This window comes from Cyprinus carpio, chromosome B21 (assembly GCF_018340385.1).
Source record: "Cyprinus carpio isolate SPL01 chromosome B21, ASM1834038v1, whole genome shotgun sequence".
NCBI classification, from domain to species: domain Eukaryota; kingdom Metazoa; phylum Chordata; class Actinopteri; order Cypriniformes; family Cyprinidae; genus Cyprinus; species Cyprinus carpio.
Window position 1 is genome coordinate 7,523,081 of NC_056617.1, and position 15,048 is coordinate 7,538,128.

A 15,048-nucleotide genomic window follows, 5' to 3' on the forward strand; every position below is an offset into this window, starting at 1 on the left:
AAAATTTTGTCTCTTTTCTGGTGATCGTTTCATGTAGCATCCCTCATACATTGTAAGATGTTTAAAGTGCTTAATTGGCAGAACTAAACTCAACTGATTTTGTGGTGTCATCGCAGTTTTGTATAAAAAAGTGGATGCCTCTAAAATGTCAGTGTTATCATTTACAGGCTCTGCTGAAGAAGCATGAGGCACTGATGTCTGATCTGAGTGCGTACGGCAGCAGCATCCAGGCCTTAAAAGAACAAGCTGAGTCCTGCAGAGTAAGATCACATAACAACTCTTTTGCATTGACCAAAAGGAAATAACACGTAAAACTTTTAAAATTTTTGGGAAATTTTTTTTTTTTAGTCCTTTTTCATTGATTTAACCAACAGCAACAAGTGGCCCCCACTGATGATGAGACCGGCAAGGAGCTGGTTCTTGCTTTATACGACTACCAGGAGAAGAGTCCACGTGAGGTCACCATGAAGAAGGGCGACATCCTCACTCTGCTCAACAGCACCAACAAGGTGATTAATGAAGCATGCTACATGTGTTACTTAGCATGCCAGTTTGAGTCCAGATGAGTGCTTGGACTTATGTAAGTAATATATATATGCATTTTGTTCTCAGGACTGGTGGAAAGTGGAAGTGAACGACAGGCAGGGCTTTGTTCCCGCAGCGTATGTGAAGAAGTTGGACCCGACTCAATCTTCCTCTCGTGAGAATCTGCTAAATGAACAGGGCAGCATTGCTCTGCGACAGGACCAAATAGACAATCAGTAAGAGTCATTCTGTTTTTGGTTTTCATTCAGATTTCTTACTTTGTCTTATATGCATTCGGGCTGTCAATGTCTCAAAAGTTTGAAGTCAGAAAGAATCTTTTTTTGAAAGAAAAAATTAATATATATTTTTATTTGGCAAGGATTCATTAAATTTATCAAAAGTGGCAGTAAATACATTTATAATGTTAAAAAAAAGGTTCCCTGAAACAAAAAGTATTACACTTTCCACAAAAATGTTAAGAAATGTTAATTCATAATTTTAATTGATCGATGGCCCTAATGTGAACATTTTGTAATTATTTTTCAACCTTACTACTTACATTCCATCAAAATCATTTCTTTTTAACACAAAGCCTCTTAAGATCTTTGCATCTTTACTCTTCCTGCAGCTCAAATAAGGCATCTGTTAAAAACTAACTCTTAATAATGTTTCTGACCCCTCGTTACTCCTCTTTTTCCTTCCTTTCTTTTCTTTCTTTCTTAATTTAAATGCTTGCATGTGTCTGCTTGCCCTGCCCTGTGGCAGGACTGTGGTCACCAAGGAGGTGTGCAGCGTATCTGTACGCATGAAGCAGGTGGAGGAACTGTGAGTAGGCCCGACCAATGTCATTTATTTGACCAAAGTAGCCTCCATCATTGCTAAATGTTCATCCACATTACCCTCATCCATCTTGCTGTTTTTTCTCATGCTTTGGGTCTTCTATAATTCTATCATTCTCTGTCCATCCATTGTCTCATTGTCCCTTCTCTTCTATTCCATCAAGGGATAGACGTTCACATCTCTTCTGAGGATGTTGTCATTATGATCTTTTCCTTTTGTAGAGTTGGTGTCTAGATGTTTCACTCTGCATTTTCGATTGCTGACTATGCAGATTTCTCGCTGTTAGATGAACCCCTGTCCGTGTTTCCAGCTTCTGTTTCCTCTCCTAGAAAGAGATGTTTCAGTCCCAGTGTTGAGGTGGGAGTTGCATTAAAGTCTCTGATCTCTCTTCTTAGGTATGGTACACTCCAAGAATTGGGAGAGAAGAGGAAGGACATGCTGGAGAAGAGCTGCAAGAAGTTCATGCTTTTCCGTGAGGCGAATGAGCTGCAGCAGTGGATCAATGAGAAAGAATCAGCGCTTACTAATGAGGAGGTCGGCTCTGATCTGGAGCAAGTGGAAGTGCTGCAGAAGAAGTTTGATGACTTCCAGAAGGTATGTTTCTCGTACACAGTTATGACTCTTTTATCACTGGATGCGAGCACTGACTAATAAGTGTTCGCTGATTCTAAACTCTTGTATTTTTTATTGTTTGCTAGGATCTGAAAGCAAATGAATCTCGGCTGAGGGATATAAACAAGGTGGCATCTGAGCTGGAGTCTGAAGGACTGATGGCTGAAGAGGCTCCTGTTGTGCAGGCCCAGGTATGAAGAAAAACACTTTACACACACAGTGAATTTGATTAAACATACATTGCCATTGAAAGTGTGGGGTCAGTTTTATTTCTTTGCTAGCATGCATTAAATGTATAAAAAGTGATTGTAAATTTTATGTTTACATTTAAACTTGGACAGTTTACATCAGAGCAGTTTTCTTATTTATATGCCTGAATGTATGAGATTTATACATTTGGTGATTTTACCGATTTTTTCCCCTTTCTCCTTCCAACCCTCCATTCCCTCATCACACCTCCCCTTCATCCCACCATCAGCAAGTAGAGATGCTGGGCTCAGCTCCTGGCAAGGTCATTATTGTTTTATACCATTCAACTTGTCTCAGCAACAGTTGGGGTGTCTGCATGAAACATACACATGAATATCATACAATGTTTTTTTTTTACTAATTTAAACTGATTCTATTTATATATTGTATATATTTCACAGGATGAAGCAGATTTCAAAGGTGCATCTCCATGGAAGGTAATATAGCATGCTGAATTTGAAATGCTTTAAATCTAATCTATTATATTGTCTAATCTTAGGGAATGATATTGATGCATGTGTAGTTTTTATGCAGGGTCTTGTTTGACCAGTATGTCATCCACAGAGGTGTTTGGTGACTGTGATTACAGAACAACAAGATCAGTCTGGTTCTTGTAACTCCTTTTGTGACATTCTCTTGACTGGTGTATTTTTCTGTTCTTTTTCTGCCCTCTGTTTTCTTGCACATTTTTTACTCAATATAGTCTGTTCGCTTGGCTGTTCAAACAACGGCCAACTTTAATACTATTAAGGTAAGATTCTAGGTTCTTAGTTCAATTTTTATATCTTCCCTCAACCAATCCTACTAAATCCTGTATTGTGCCCTGTGTACCTGGAGGACTAACTCATCGTGGTGGTTGTGTGCTCTTACCACGGTCTCTTGCTCCCTATGTCCTATTACTGAACCATCAACTGTACGGTTGCATCCCCCTCCCTTTGTTTCCATTCATGAGTCTGTGTCGACCATTTGAAATAACTCCTTTATGTTTTCACGCCATATGTTTTGGTGGAGGTAAAACAGCCATTCTAGAATGCATTAACACTTCTTTTTCAGTTTGTGGCCGATGAACCCACCCAAGTTTTCCATATTTGCTAACTGTCATCACTCATCCAATGTGCTTTAATGTTGTAGCCCTTCTGTTTATGCCACTTACCCATACTGCTACTTTTGCTACAGATATGAAGAGCAAAGTATGATGCAAATGATATGGAACCATTTATGTGGCTCTTTGGATAGTAGTTTCGGTGTTAAATTTCATGTTTCTGAATGTAGATGGCCAAAAAAGGTTTGTTTCTCATCAGTCATTTTATATAATTTAAGACGTGACCTCAGGGAGTCAAATCTGATGTCAGGGATCATATCATTGTCTTAACTGGACCTATAACCTGCCCTCTGATTAGCTGCTAATGGTTGTATGTTTGTGTACAGGAGCTGAACAACCGCTGGAGGGCCTTGCAGCAGCTTGCTGAAGACCGAAGCAACATGCTGGGCAGTGCTCATGAGGTGCAGAGGTTCCACAGGTATATATATGCCACTGATTAACCTCAAAATTATACTGTTATGTTCATGTTATACTTGTGTGATGTGAGCCACATGAAGTGCAGAAGAATTCAGCTCAGTGTGTGATTTACAGGGATGCTGATGAGACCAAGGAATGGATCGAAGAGAAGAACCAAGCCCTGAACACTGATAACTATGGCCATGACCTCGCCAGCGTGCAGGCTCTGCAGCGTAAGCATGAGGGCTTCGAGAGAGACCTGGCTGCTCTAGGAGACAAGGTAAAATGTTAATTTTATTTTTATTTTATTTTATGCAATCTGTTAAAAATCCCATTATTTTCTACATAGCATGAGCTCATTGTCCTCTGCTGATTCTTTAGCCAGTGAGCTTGCTTGCTCAACATTTAAATACTGTTAATTAGTTCTGCTGCATGCTATCAGACTTCCTCTGAAACCCTCCACCTCCCCCAGCACCACCTGTCTAGATCTGCTACAGGATTTATATGTGCCTATTCATGTAGCAGCAGCAGCATGTCTTACATGCTTGCATTGGTGTAGCAGGTGTTTCAGATTTAGTCCGCCAAGACCAAATACATTAATATCATCATATCTGTTAACATGCTAAAACTATTTTGAAAGTTGTCATGATTGATATATAATTTTCTTCCTGGGGCAGGTAAACTCTCTTGGTGAGACCGCAGAGCGTCTGATTCAGTCTCATCCCGAGGCTGTGGATGACATCCAGGAGAAGTGCACCGAGCTAAACACTGCCTGGAGCAGCCTGGTGGGTCGTGCTGACCAACGCAAAGAAAAACTGGGCAACTCTCACGACCTGCAGCGCTTCCTCAGTGACTTCAGGTGAGGAGAAGGAAAAAAGAGGGATGGAAAGAGAGTATAAAACATGCAAAACGAACAACTTAGAGCAGCTTTATGACATCTAAGCAATAATATAGAAGAGACTAAACAAATCTGTGCTTCTCTCTCCTAGAGATCTCATGTCCTGGATCAATGGAATCAGAGGGCTGGTGTCTTCAGATGAGCTGGCCAAGGACGTCACTGGAGCTGAAGCCCTGTTGGAGAGACATCAGGTACTTAAAAACCCCTAGTGAAAAATCAGTAAACTAAAATGTATTTGAAATACATTTATTTCAAGCTAACTATACTACAATTACATTTACATATTTATTTATTTATTAATACAAAAAATACAAAAAAAATACTAAACGGGTATACTTAAAGTCTGCTAAACTGGAACAACTAATTTTGAACTTAATGCACTTTAATTGTGCAGAAGTAGTGCTGACGTCCAACTAAAGATATACTTGATTCAACTAAAGATATACTTCATATTTGATTGTGCTTTGCAAGTATACTTTAGGCTAAATGATATGAAATATGCATTGTCCACAAGTACTACTCCAAATAAAGTTGAATTATAATTTTTATATCAGTAAGTCTCGAGCGATATGTCAGTAAATATGTTAATAGGTTTGAACCATACTTAGAATGAAATAGGGGTGGGAGAAAAAAATAGATTTTCCGATGCATCGTGATTCTCTCTTCAACGATTTTAAATCAATTCTGAACATTTCAGAATTAATTCTGAGCTTGTTTATATTTCCTGCATATGGCACATGTGTGCGCTAGAGACGCGGCGGGCTTCATTGCACTCAATTTGCGCTGTGAGACACGTGAACACTGCAATAAAGTTAATTTTGCACAAAATAAATTTGATATAAAAATTATATGAAAATGTAGCCATGTGCAGTAATATTGAAAACTGAGAATGTGATGCATCGTGATATTGAGTTGATAATCATAATGATAATTGAATTGAATTGTGAAACCAGTGAAGATTCACACCACTATTTTTAAGATGGCAGTACTGACATACAGAGATTCCAGCTATAAACAAAAACCATATAACTGTTTAAGATGTAAAGTTGTAAAGGTGTATTTGCACAGCAGAAGAATTAATTGGGGAAAAAATGAAGAACAAAAATATTTTTTGAATCGGATCTTGACTCCCAGAATCAGAATCGTATCGTGAAGTGCTTGAAGATTCCCAACCCTAATAGATGTACAGGATGTATGACAACATTGTGATGCATCGTTAATCGTAATCAAATCGAATCATGGGCCTCTGAATCGTAATCGAATCGAATCGAATCGTGAGATACCCATAGATTCCCACCCCTAGTATGAAATAAATGTATTTTAAATATATGACTTTTTTACTAGGGTTGTTACAGTTGCTGTTTAGAAGATGAGTTTCCTTTGATCATATTTGGCAAAATACTGTTTAGCCCATGAACAAATTTTAAACACTCACATATTCATATTCTGTAGGAACACCGCACTGAGATCGACGCCCGTGCAGGCACCTTCCAGGCTTTTGAACAATTTGGACAGCAGCTGCTTGCCCGTGGCCACTATGCCAGCCCTGAGATCCAACAGAAGCTGGAGGCTCTTGAACGGGAACGTGCTGACCTAGAGAAGGCCTGGGTCCAGCGCAGGATGATGCTGGATCAGTGCCTGGAGCTGCAGGTCAGCAAGGACCATGTTTACAATTTAATACACAAAACTTGAAGATGGCAAATGATATCATATGTTTATTTTTGTCTCCTGCAGCTATTCAACCGTGACTGCGAGCAGGCTGAGAACTGGATGGCAGCTCGCGAGGCCTTCTTGGCCAGCGATGACAAGGGAGACTCCCTGGACAGCGTGGAGGCTCTAATCAAAAAACATGAAGACTTTGATAAGGCTATCAATGTGCAGGTCAGCAAGTGCCATTGTGATATAAAGCAGTCAAGTTTGAGATTATTTGATTTTGAATTTAGAGGGTTTTTTGGGATTAATTATAAAAATTTGTCTGTCCTCACAGGAAGAGAAAATTGCAGCACTGCAGTCTTTCGCTGACCAGCTCATTAGCGCTGACCACTACGCCAAACCTGAGATCTTTAATCGTCGTAATGAGGTCTTAGACAGGTCCGGGTTCTTCTTTTTGATACTGCATGAATGAGTGAATCTGACACTTTTGTGTCATTTAAGTTAAAGCAGTATGTCCTTTTGACCTCCAGGTGGCGCCGTCTCAAGGCTCAGATGATTGAGAAACGCTCTAAGCTGGGTGAGTCCCAAACTCTGCAGCAGTTCAGCAGAGATGTAGATGAGATCGAAGCATGGATCAGTGAGAAACTTCAAACCGCCACCGACGAATCTTACAAGGACCCCACCAACATCCAGGTAATGTCACATTCAGGCATCACTCTCAGGACAGATATGTCAATATTTTTGCAGATATAATATGTTTTATGTTTTAAAGGTGAATATCCCGCTTAAGTCTAACCTTGTACATATATTAATAGCATAATACGTACAAGTGTACAAATTAAAATGTGTTTCTCATACTTATCCCGCCTCAAACAACCCCAAGTGTTTTATTATGTAGGAAATTAAACTGAAACTCTGTCTGTGTTCCCATTGTCTGTTTCTAGCTGTCCAAGCTACTGGTAAGTGCAGTAGTGTGCCAGAGCTAACTAACCCCAATAGGGTCTCTCCACATGTCCGTTGTCTCATTGTTTTTGTCTGTAAATGTGTATTTGAGTTCCGTATGTCTATTATGTGTCTCGCTTTGTACAGCATCATCAGTTGTTTGTCCCCTTCCCGCGCCCCATCGTTGCAACATTTAATTTTTAATTGCTGGGTGTGGCCTCCATTTTCTTGTTGTGTCATTAAAGTTGGGATGTCTTGGTTTAAATTCGTTCCACACAGAAAAGCTGAGCTTCTCACAGAGTTGTGGATCTGAGAGCAAACTTTGACTAAAAGTAGTATGAGAAGAAATTTTTTGGCCGTGTTCAGAATAGCATAATAGAATTATATGCTTTATGCTGTACTACTGTGTGAATCAGAATGCATTGCACATAATATAAACGCATATACTCTGTGTTATATACACATATAGTACTGTAGCACTTTGCTACAGTATCATTTATTTCGATGGCTTAATGTTTGAAAGTAAAGATATTAAGAGAGTCATAAAAATTGTTTTGTAATTGTACTTGTATACTGTAAAAAAAGATTTTTCTTAATTTTTTAAATTCTACAGTGAAATATTAAATTGATAACATTTCTTACTTTATGATTATTATTATCTATATACAGTATATTCATTTTAACCAAATTGTGCAACTACAAAGAAGCACAGCAAACCTGGAGCTTTTTTTAAATTGCATTTTATCATAAATATCACAATTAGTTTTTTCCAAAATCATGCAATCCTATTATCACGTGACCGCTTTGTTTTCAGTTTTCAGCCCAGAAATAATTGATTTTTTTATTTTTATTTAGTGTACATTTTCTTAACTCTCTGTATCCTACAGTGTGCCCCTAAATGTAGGAAGTCATCCAGATTTTACATGCATATAAATATTTCCTAGTACATCTAATTACATTAGAGTGCTATTCCGAACATAGCCGCAATTCTGTGTCAACCCAGAGAGAGAAGGTGAAGAGGTGCTTTCAAACAAGTAATTCTGCTTTGCTTTTTTGTGGAATACTGTGTTAAAACAACAGAAACGGTAACATATGTGCTATGGCCAGAATCCATTTACAGGTGCATCTCAAAAAATGTGAATATCGTGAAAAAGTTTTTTTTTTTTTTTTTTTTTTTTTTATTATTTCAAAAAGTAAAACTTTCATATATTCCAGATTCATTACATGTAAAGTAAAACATTTAAAAGTTTTTATTTTTTATTTTTGATGATTGGAGCTCATGAAAGTCAAAAATCCAGTATCTCAAAATATTAGAATATTTCCTAAGATCAATCAAAAAAAGCATTTGCAAAACAGAAAAGTTAAAATTCTTTTAAGATAGTATTCTCAAGCTTGCGGTCATCCCTGTTGCTTGTGCACCTTTTCCTACCCAATTTCTTCCTTCCAGTCAACTTTGAATTTAATATGCTTTGATACAGCACTTTGTGAACAGCCACCCCTTTCAGTAATGACCTTCTGTCTTCTGGACCATTGCCAGCTCAGCAGTCTTCCCCATTATTGTGGTTTCAAAGAACATAAGATATCCGGAATTTATACTGTAGGGATTGTCATTTAATGAAACTAAATATTATAAATGTAAATGTAAATATTTTGAGATACTGGATTTTTGACTTTCATGAGCTGTAAGCTCTAATCATCAAAATTAAAAAAAATAAAACTTTTGAAATGTTTTACTTTACATGTAATGAATCTAGAATATATGAAAGTTTCACTTTTTGAAATGAGAAAAAAAAAAAAAAAAAAAAATTCACGATATTCAGATTTTTTTAAGATGCACCTGTATAGTTAGAGTACCAGCAGCCCGGCTTCCTTTGAGTGTACCAGCAAATGCTTTCGATAAGCCATTTGGAAGTACTTTTTCCTTCTTCCATTCTCTCTGGGTGATATAAAATATTAGATGATCTCAGACAAAACACCCCAACTCGTCTTAAGTTCCTCACAGAATTCATTGTGTGCTGGATAGTGTCCAGTTCAATTTATTGAATGCTCCATCAGGCTTTGAATGCGTCATGTTCATAGTATGAGTTCCACGTTACATGTTTGGTCCTTGTTTAGTGGTTTGTAAATTCAGTCACCTCACATTTTTTTTTTTTTTTCTCACAATGTACACATTGATGTTTTGAAAAGGTTTGCTCTTTTGTGGCTACAAATAATGACAAACTTTCACAAACAGTCTACACAAAGGCATACACATAAAATGCACACACATACGTTACAATAGCATTGATTATACACTGCTTTCTGCTGAAATTGAGTTTTTACACAGAGACATTTATATCAGTATCACAGCTGCACCCATGCATGACTTCACTGTGTGGCTCAGTTTAGCTGTATTTCGCTTTCTTGCCACTTTCAGAGCAAGCACCAGAAGCACCAGGCTTTTGAGGCTGAGTTACACGCTAATGCTGATCGTATCCGCGGGGTGATTGACACAGGCAATGCTCTCATCCAGAGAGGTGCCTGTGCTGGAAGTGAGGATGCCGTCAAGGTAACAATTTCAGAAGTATTTCAGAAATAGGCAGATGGTGAGTTACAGTCGGTGCTCATTTTGCTGTGGTTGTGCTCACATTTGCTCTCAGGCTCGTCTTAATGCTCTGGATGAGCAGTGGCAGTTCCTCGTCAACAAATCTGCCGAGAAGAGTCAAAAACTGAAAGAGGCAAACAAGCAGCAGAACTTCAACACTGGCATCAAGGACTTTGACTTCTGGTTGTCTGAGGTATTGAGATATGACTTAGTAGCTACTTAGGATAGTTCTTGACTTTAATATTAATCTTTAATAAAAGTTTAATTAAATAATACTAATAATAATGACATCCATTACACATTTTTCCTGTGCTCTTAGGTTGAGGCTCTTCTTGCCTCTGAGGATTATGGCAAAGATCTGGCCTCAGTCAACAATCTCCTTAAGAAGCATCAGCTTTTGGAGGCTGACATCTCTGCTCATGAGGTAGCTCTTCAGACATACTGATCAGGGATCACTCATTTAGAGCATTTCCAAAATCCAGTATGTCCTGATCAGTGCTTCTTCTTGTGTTCTTATAGGATCGTCTGAAGGATCTCAATGGCCAGGCTGACAGTCTGATGGCCAGCAATGCCTTCGACACCTCTCAGGTTAAGGACAAGCGTGATGCCGTCAACGAACGCTTTGGCAAAATCAAGAGCATGGCTGCTGGGCGCCGTGCCAAGCTGAACGAGTCGCATCGTCTGCACCAGTTCTTCAGGGATCTGGACGATGAGGAATCTTGGATCAAGTATGGTTTACATCATTCTGAGTGATCTATAATTTTTCACACTAACTACATTATTTGAGGCTGTACACTCGATTTAATTCATTAGGGAAAAGAAGTTGTTGGTGAGCTCGGAGGACTATGGACGTGATTTGACAGGAGTACAGAATCTAAGGAAGAAACACAAGAGGCTGGAGGCTGAACTTGGAGCACACGAGCCGGCCATTCAGGTGAGGAGTCATCTGCAACATGGTTGCATAACAATTCACAGAAATGAAAAAGTCTTAAGTGAATCTTCATTCTGAATGCTGACAATATTTTTGTGGCCTTGCAGTCTGTATTGGAAACTGGGAAGAAGCTGTCTGATGACAACACCATTGGGCAGGAGGAGATCCAGCAGAGGCTGGCCCAGTTTGTGGAGCACTGGAGGGAACTGAAAGATCTGGCTGCTGCTCGGTCAGTACTGTATTTAACTATTTTACTTATTCATGGTCTATTTTTCTGATCACATTCAAAAGTTTGAATCAATAAGATGTTTTTTTTTTTTCCAAAACATGAATAAAAACCTTATGATTATGTATATTGCCTAGGATAGGAATTTTAAAATTCTTTGGTTTTACGGTTTTTAGTGGACAGAGGCTTGAGGAGTCGCTGGAGTACCAGCAGTTTGTGGCAAATGTGGAGGAAGAGGAAGCTTGGATTAATGAGAAATTGAACCTGGTTGGAAGTGAGGATTATGGTGATACTCTGGCAGCTGTGCAGGTGTGAAAAAAATAAACCACATTTAGCTGATTATGGCTTGATCTTGGACACACCTTCATATTGCTGTTTTTTTTAGCGCGTGTCTAAAGTTTCTTTATTTGGCTCTTCTTTTTCAGGGCTTATTGAAAAAACACGAAGCATTTGAAACTGATTTTACCGTGCACAGGGACCGAGTGAATGATGTTTGTTCCAATGGAGATGAACTTATCAAAAAGGTACAGTACAACTTTTACAAAGTCCATATACTACAAATTTACCCCTTTGACCCTTTAATGATTTATTATAGAAATTTCCTTTGAAGTAGGATGTGACCTGATAGCAATATCATAACATCATATTGGGGCTTTTGGTGCAGGAAAACCACAACGTGGAGAACATCATGGCTAAAATGAAGGCCCTACGTGGGAAAGTGTCAGAGCTGGAGAGAGCTGCAGCTCAGAGGAAATCTAAACTGGATGAGAACTCTGCCTTCCTTCAATTCAACTGGAAGGCTGACGTGGTGGAGTCCTGGATTGGTGAGTAAATGTTTCCTCTCATTTGCATCAAACCTCATTTAAAATAGGGTTTGATAAGAAATAACGTTATTTTCTCTGCTTCTTTGTAATCTGTAACTCAAATGTGTTTTAGGCGAGAAGGAAAACAGCCTGAAGACTGATGACTATGGTCGAGATCTCTCCTCGGTGCAGACTCTGCTCACTAAACAGGTGTGACATAGCATATGGAATAATATAGCCATAACAAAGCATATCCATTTACTGTTGTTACTGACTGTTTTGATTCCACTCTGTCATAGGAAACCTTTGATGCTGGGCTTCAGGCCTTCCAGCAGGAGGGCATCACCAACATCACAGCCCTGAAAGACCAGCTGTTGGCTGCCAAACACGTACAGTCCAAGGCCATTGAGGCTCGTCATGCCACCCTGATGAAGCGCTGGAACCAGCTGCTGTCCAACTCAGCCGCCCGCAAGAAGAAGCTTCTGGAGGCCCAGGAGCACTTCAGAAAGGTGTGATGAATGAAATTTTTCCTTAAGTCAGGAAAAATAAGTTTTTGTTTTGTGTCTTTAACTCTTGTTCGCTACTCCATCCAGGTCGAGGATCTGTTCCTCACCTTTGCCAAGAAGGCCTCAGCCTTCAACAGCTGGTTTGAGAACGCTGAAGAAGATCTGACAGACCCTGTGAGGTGCAACTCTCTGGAGGAGATCAGGGCCCTGCGGGACGCCCATGACGCCTTCCGCTCCTCGCTCAGCTCCGCAGAGGCCGACTTCAACCAACTGGCAGAACTTGATCGCCAGATCAAGAGTTACCACGTGGCCTCCAATCCATACACTTGGTTCACCATGGAGGCTCTAGAGGAGACCTGGAGGAACCTTCAAAAGATCATCAAGGTAATGATTGAATCCTGAAGCATGATTGAGTGTGTATAAGGTAGAGTTAAAAAACTCTCAATAATTATATAAATATGATTTATAGGAGCGAGAGCTGGAGCTACAGAAGGAACAGAGGAGACAGGAAGAGAACGATAAACTCAGACAAGAGTTTGCCCAACATGCCAATGCCTTCCACCAATGGCTGCAGGAGACCAGGTACAGAGGACCTGCATGCACTACTTACAGTGCTGTGTTCTCTAGAGTAGAGTTTCATTAGAGTAGAGTTATGCTCGAGGGATAAACACTGCATGCAACACATTTGTTTCCACTGGATGACATCACACACACATCTGTTCCGATTTGATCAAGTTTTCCTGATCTCCATGTAACTTTCTTAGATGCCCATTTTCATTCGTGTCATCAGCTGTTTTTCTGACTGCAGTTTTTAATTCATTGTCTGCTTTGCCATGTTGTCTGTTTGTGAAGGTTTTCACATTGATCACACTACTTAAAGCCACCTGGGCTTGATATGCTGCAGCAGGGCTTTGTGCTGGTCACATTTTCTTTTCATGTGAGTGTTGAGTAGTGCCGTTGATGTCACCACTCAATGTTTTAACTGTTTCTTTCTCTCTCCCTCCCCTATTTGTCTCTCTTTCCCCATTCCTTCGGCCTTCTCGCTGCTACCCTGATGCTTGGAATCATTTTTCTAATCAGGACATACCTTCTGGATGGGTTAATATCACATTTTTTACTCTTTTACTATAGTATGTTTGTGTGTGAGTGTGTATGTATTGTTTAATAGCATTTAATGGAACCATTATGATAGAAACACACATTTGGTATAAAATAAACCAGGATTTTGGGAATTTCAGGTTAGAATAGAACAATAATTTGGATAGAAATAATACAGGGTGTCTCAAGAAGGACTCACTTTACATATATTTTGCGTATTTTATCGTATGTTTTGACTATATATTTCCAGATGTATTCCTTTCTGTTTTTCACACTCTTTTTCCATTCCCTCTTCATCTCCCACCTCCCTCGTCTCTGAATAGCATAGCCTATCGGAGGGTAATCCGTGTCTATCAGTATGAAGTCGATGATGATCTTTCTGGAAGGTCTTCTTCCTTTTTTTTCCTCCTATGATTGGCCTCTTGCCCCCTCACCCCACACCTTTTGGGTTTTCTTCTCCTCATGCACTCGAGTCTGACCCCCACTGTAAAGGCTCTGTGTGTGTTCAATTCCCTTTTACTAACATTCACTGCGATGTGAGGCTTTTTTTGAGATGAACCCTTCCAGCTTCTTTAATCCAACAAGCCTGGCTACATTTGGCACTGATGTTGAGGAGTGTGAACACTTCATCTCATTCTTTAAACTTTTTGTTTTTTTCCATGTTTCAGTTCTTTTTGTTTTTGTTTTTTCTTCTTCATTTTGAGGAAAATGTTCATGCACCAGATCCAGGGTGGAAACTGCAGTGTGATTTCCATGATTGAAAAAGTACTTGTAGACATTTTCAATATCCTGATCTGAATTCAAACAACTGTGCATTGACATTTTTAGGACATTTATAATATGGCTAGTCGAGTCCAACTCTGAAAATCTTCAATTTTGCACATTTTGCTTTTAAAAGTGTGCAAGTCAAAACTAAAACTAAGCAGTGGTACAAATATAGCAGTTTCTAACCCTGTTGACAGCAGCCCTAATCAAGCATGGTCTGGATTACCATGGATATAATTTGGCTTCGTTAGCATGACTTTGGTTACTGTAGTTGCATTCTGGGGTGGCTTATAGTTTGTACTCCATATCTGCTACAAAATTGGTAAGTCCTATTATTATGTACAAGAAATTTAGGAAGATGCTGGTTACAGAACTACATGTAATGGTTAAGCAAACCATTTAAACAATATAGTATAACTCATAGTCATATACAAATAAAAAATACCTTTTTAAGGTCTACTCTGCCCAATACAATTGGTTTTGTTCTTTGACCTAATAAGTAAGCTAGTCTAGTGAGAGGCGCAATTGTAAGGTGTAGAGTGACATGTGGAGTGAGTGAGATGATTTTGGGTGGATGTGCCATGTGCTCTCGGGCTCCTGCTGTTGGTTTCATCACTCTGTGTGTGGGCAGGTCCTGCATGGTGGAAGAATCCGGAACTCTAGAGTCACAGCTAGAGGCCACTAAGGTGAGTTTGAGAGCAGTGAATGGATAATTGAGACCCGTTTGGTGAAGCTGATTGATTATGAATAATAAAATTAAGCATTAGTGCATTAAATTATATCATAAATATAATATTGTGAAATATTAGTACAACTTAAAATAACCTTTATTTTAATATATTTAATATTTTAGATGGCAAAGCTGAATTTTCAGCCTTTTCTGATTATTATCTACGGTGACCCAGTAGTGCACAACAC

At 39.2% G+C, this 15,048-nt stretch overlaps 1 protein-coding gene across 6 annotated transcripts in view; it reads left to right on the top strand.

Annotated features, from left to right (window-relative positions):
• sptan1 (spectrin alpha, non-erythrocytic 1) overlaps positions 1–15,048 on the top strand; it is a 32,857-nt gene that overhangs the window by 14,702 nt on the left and 3,107 nt on the right. The window contains exons 19-52 of one of the 6 annotated variants that reach the window (XM_042747650.1): positions 168–260; positions 375–509; positions 613–761; positions 1,291–1,350; positions 1,761–1,959; positions 2,064–2,168; positions 2,456–2,488; positions 2,628–2,663; positions 2,930–2,977; positions 3,655–3,746; positions 3,860–4,004; positions 4,402–4,583; positions 4,714–4,813; positions 6,075–6,272; positions 6,357–6,503; positions 6,610–6,713; positions 6,806–6,968; positions 7,220–7,234; positions 9,634–9,765; positions 9,857–9,994; positions 10,121–10,225; positions 10,321–10,529; positions 10,615–10,735; positions 10,840–10,961; positions 11,135–11,267; positions 11,384–11,482; positions 11,623–11,782; positions 11,895–11,971; positions 12,061–12,270; positions 12,355–12,651; positions 12,737–12,849; positions 13,348–13,365; positions 13,689–13,751; positions 14,762–14,816. In XM_042747650.1, the coding sequence (XP_042603584.1) occupies positions 168–260; positions 375–509; positions 613–761; positions 1,291–1,350; positions 1,761–1,959; positions 2,064–2,168; positions 2,456–2,488; positions 2,628–2,663; positions 2,930–2,977; positions 3,655–3,746; positions 3,860–4,004; positions 4,402–4,583; positions 4,714–4,813; positions 6,075–6,272; positions 6,357–6,503; positions 6,610–6,713; positions 6,806–6,968; positions 7,220–7,234; positions 9,634–9,765; positions 9,857–9,994; positions 10,121–10,225; positions 10,321–10,529; positions 10,615–10,735; positions 10,840–10,961; positions 11,135–11,267; positions 11,384–11,482; positions 11,623–11,782; positions 11,895–11,971; positions 12,061–12,270; positions 12,355–12,651; positions 12,737–12,849; positions 13,348–13,365; positions 13,689–13,751; positions 14,762–14,816 (4,056 nt within the window). The remainder of the gene's footprint in view (positions 1–167; positions 261–374; positions 510–612; positions 762–1,290; positions 1,351–1,760; positions 1,960–2,063; positions 2,169–2,455; positions 2,489–2,627; positions 2,664–2,929; positions 2,978–3,654; positions 3,747–3,859; positions 4,005–4,401; positions 4,584–4,713; positions 4,814–6,074; positions 6,273–6,356; positions 6,504–6,609; positions 6,714–6,805; positions 6,969–7,219; positions 7,235–9,633; positions 9,766–9,856; positions 9,995–10,120; positions 10,226–10,320; positions 10,530–10,614; positions 10,736–10,839; positions 10,962–11,134; positions 11,268–11,383; positions 11,483–11,622; positions 11,783–11,894; positions 11,972–12,060; positions 12,271–12,354; positions 12,652–12,736; positions 12,850–13,347; positions 13,366–13,688; positions 13,752–14,761; positions 14,817–15,048) is intronic. The other 5 variants (XM_042747651.1, XM_042747653.1, XM_042747652.1 and 2 more) reach the window with 5 other exon arrangements.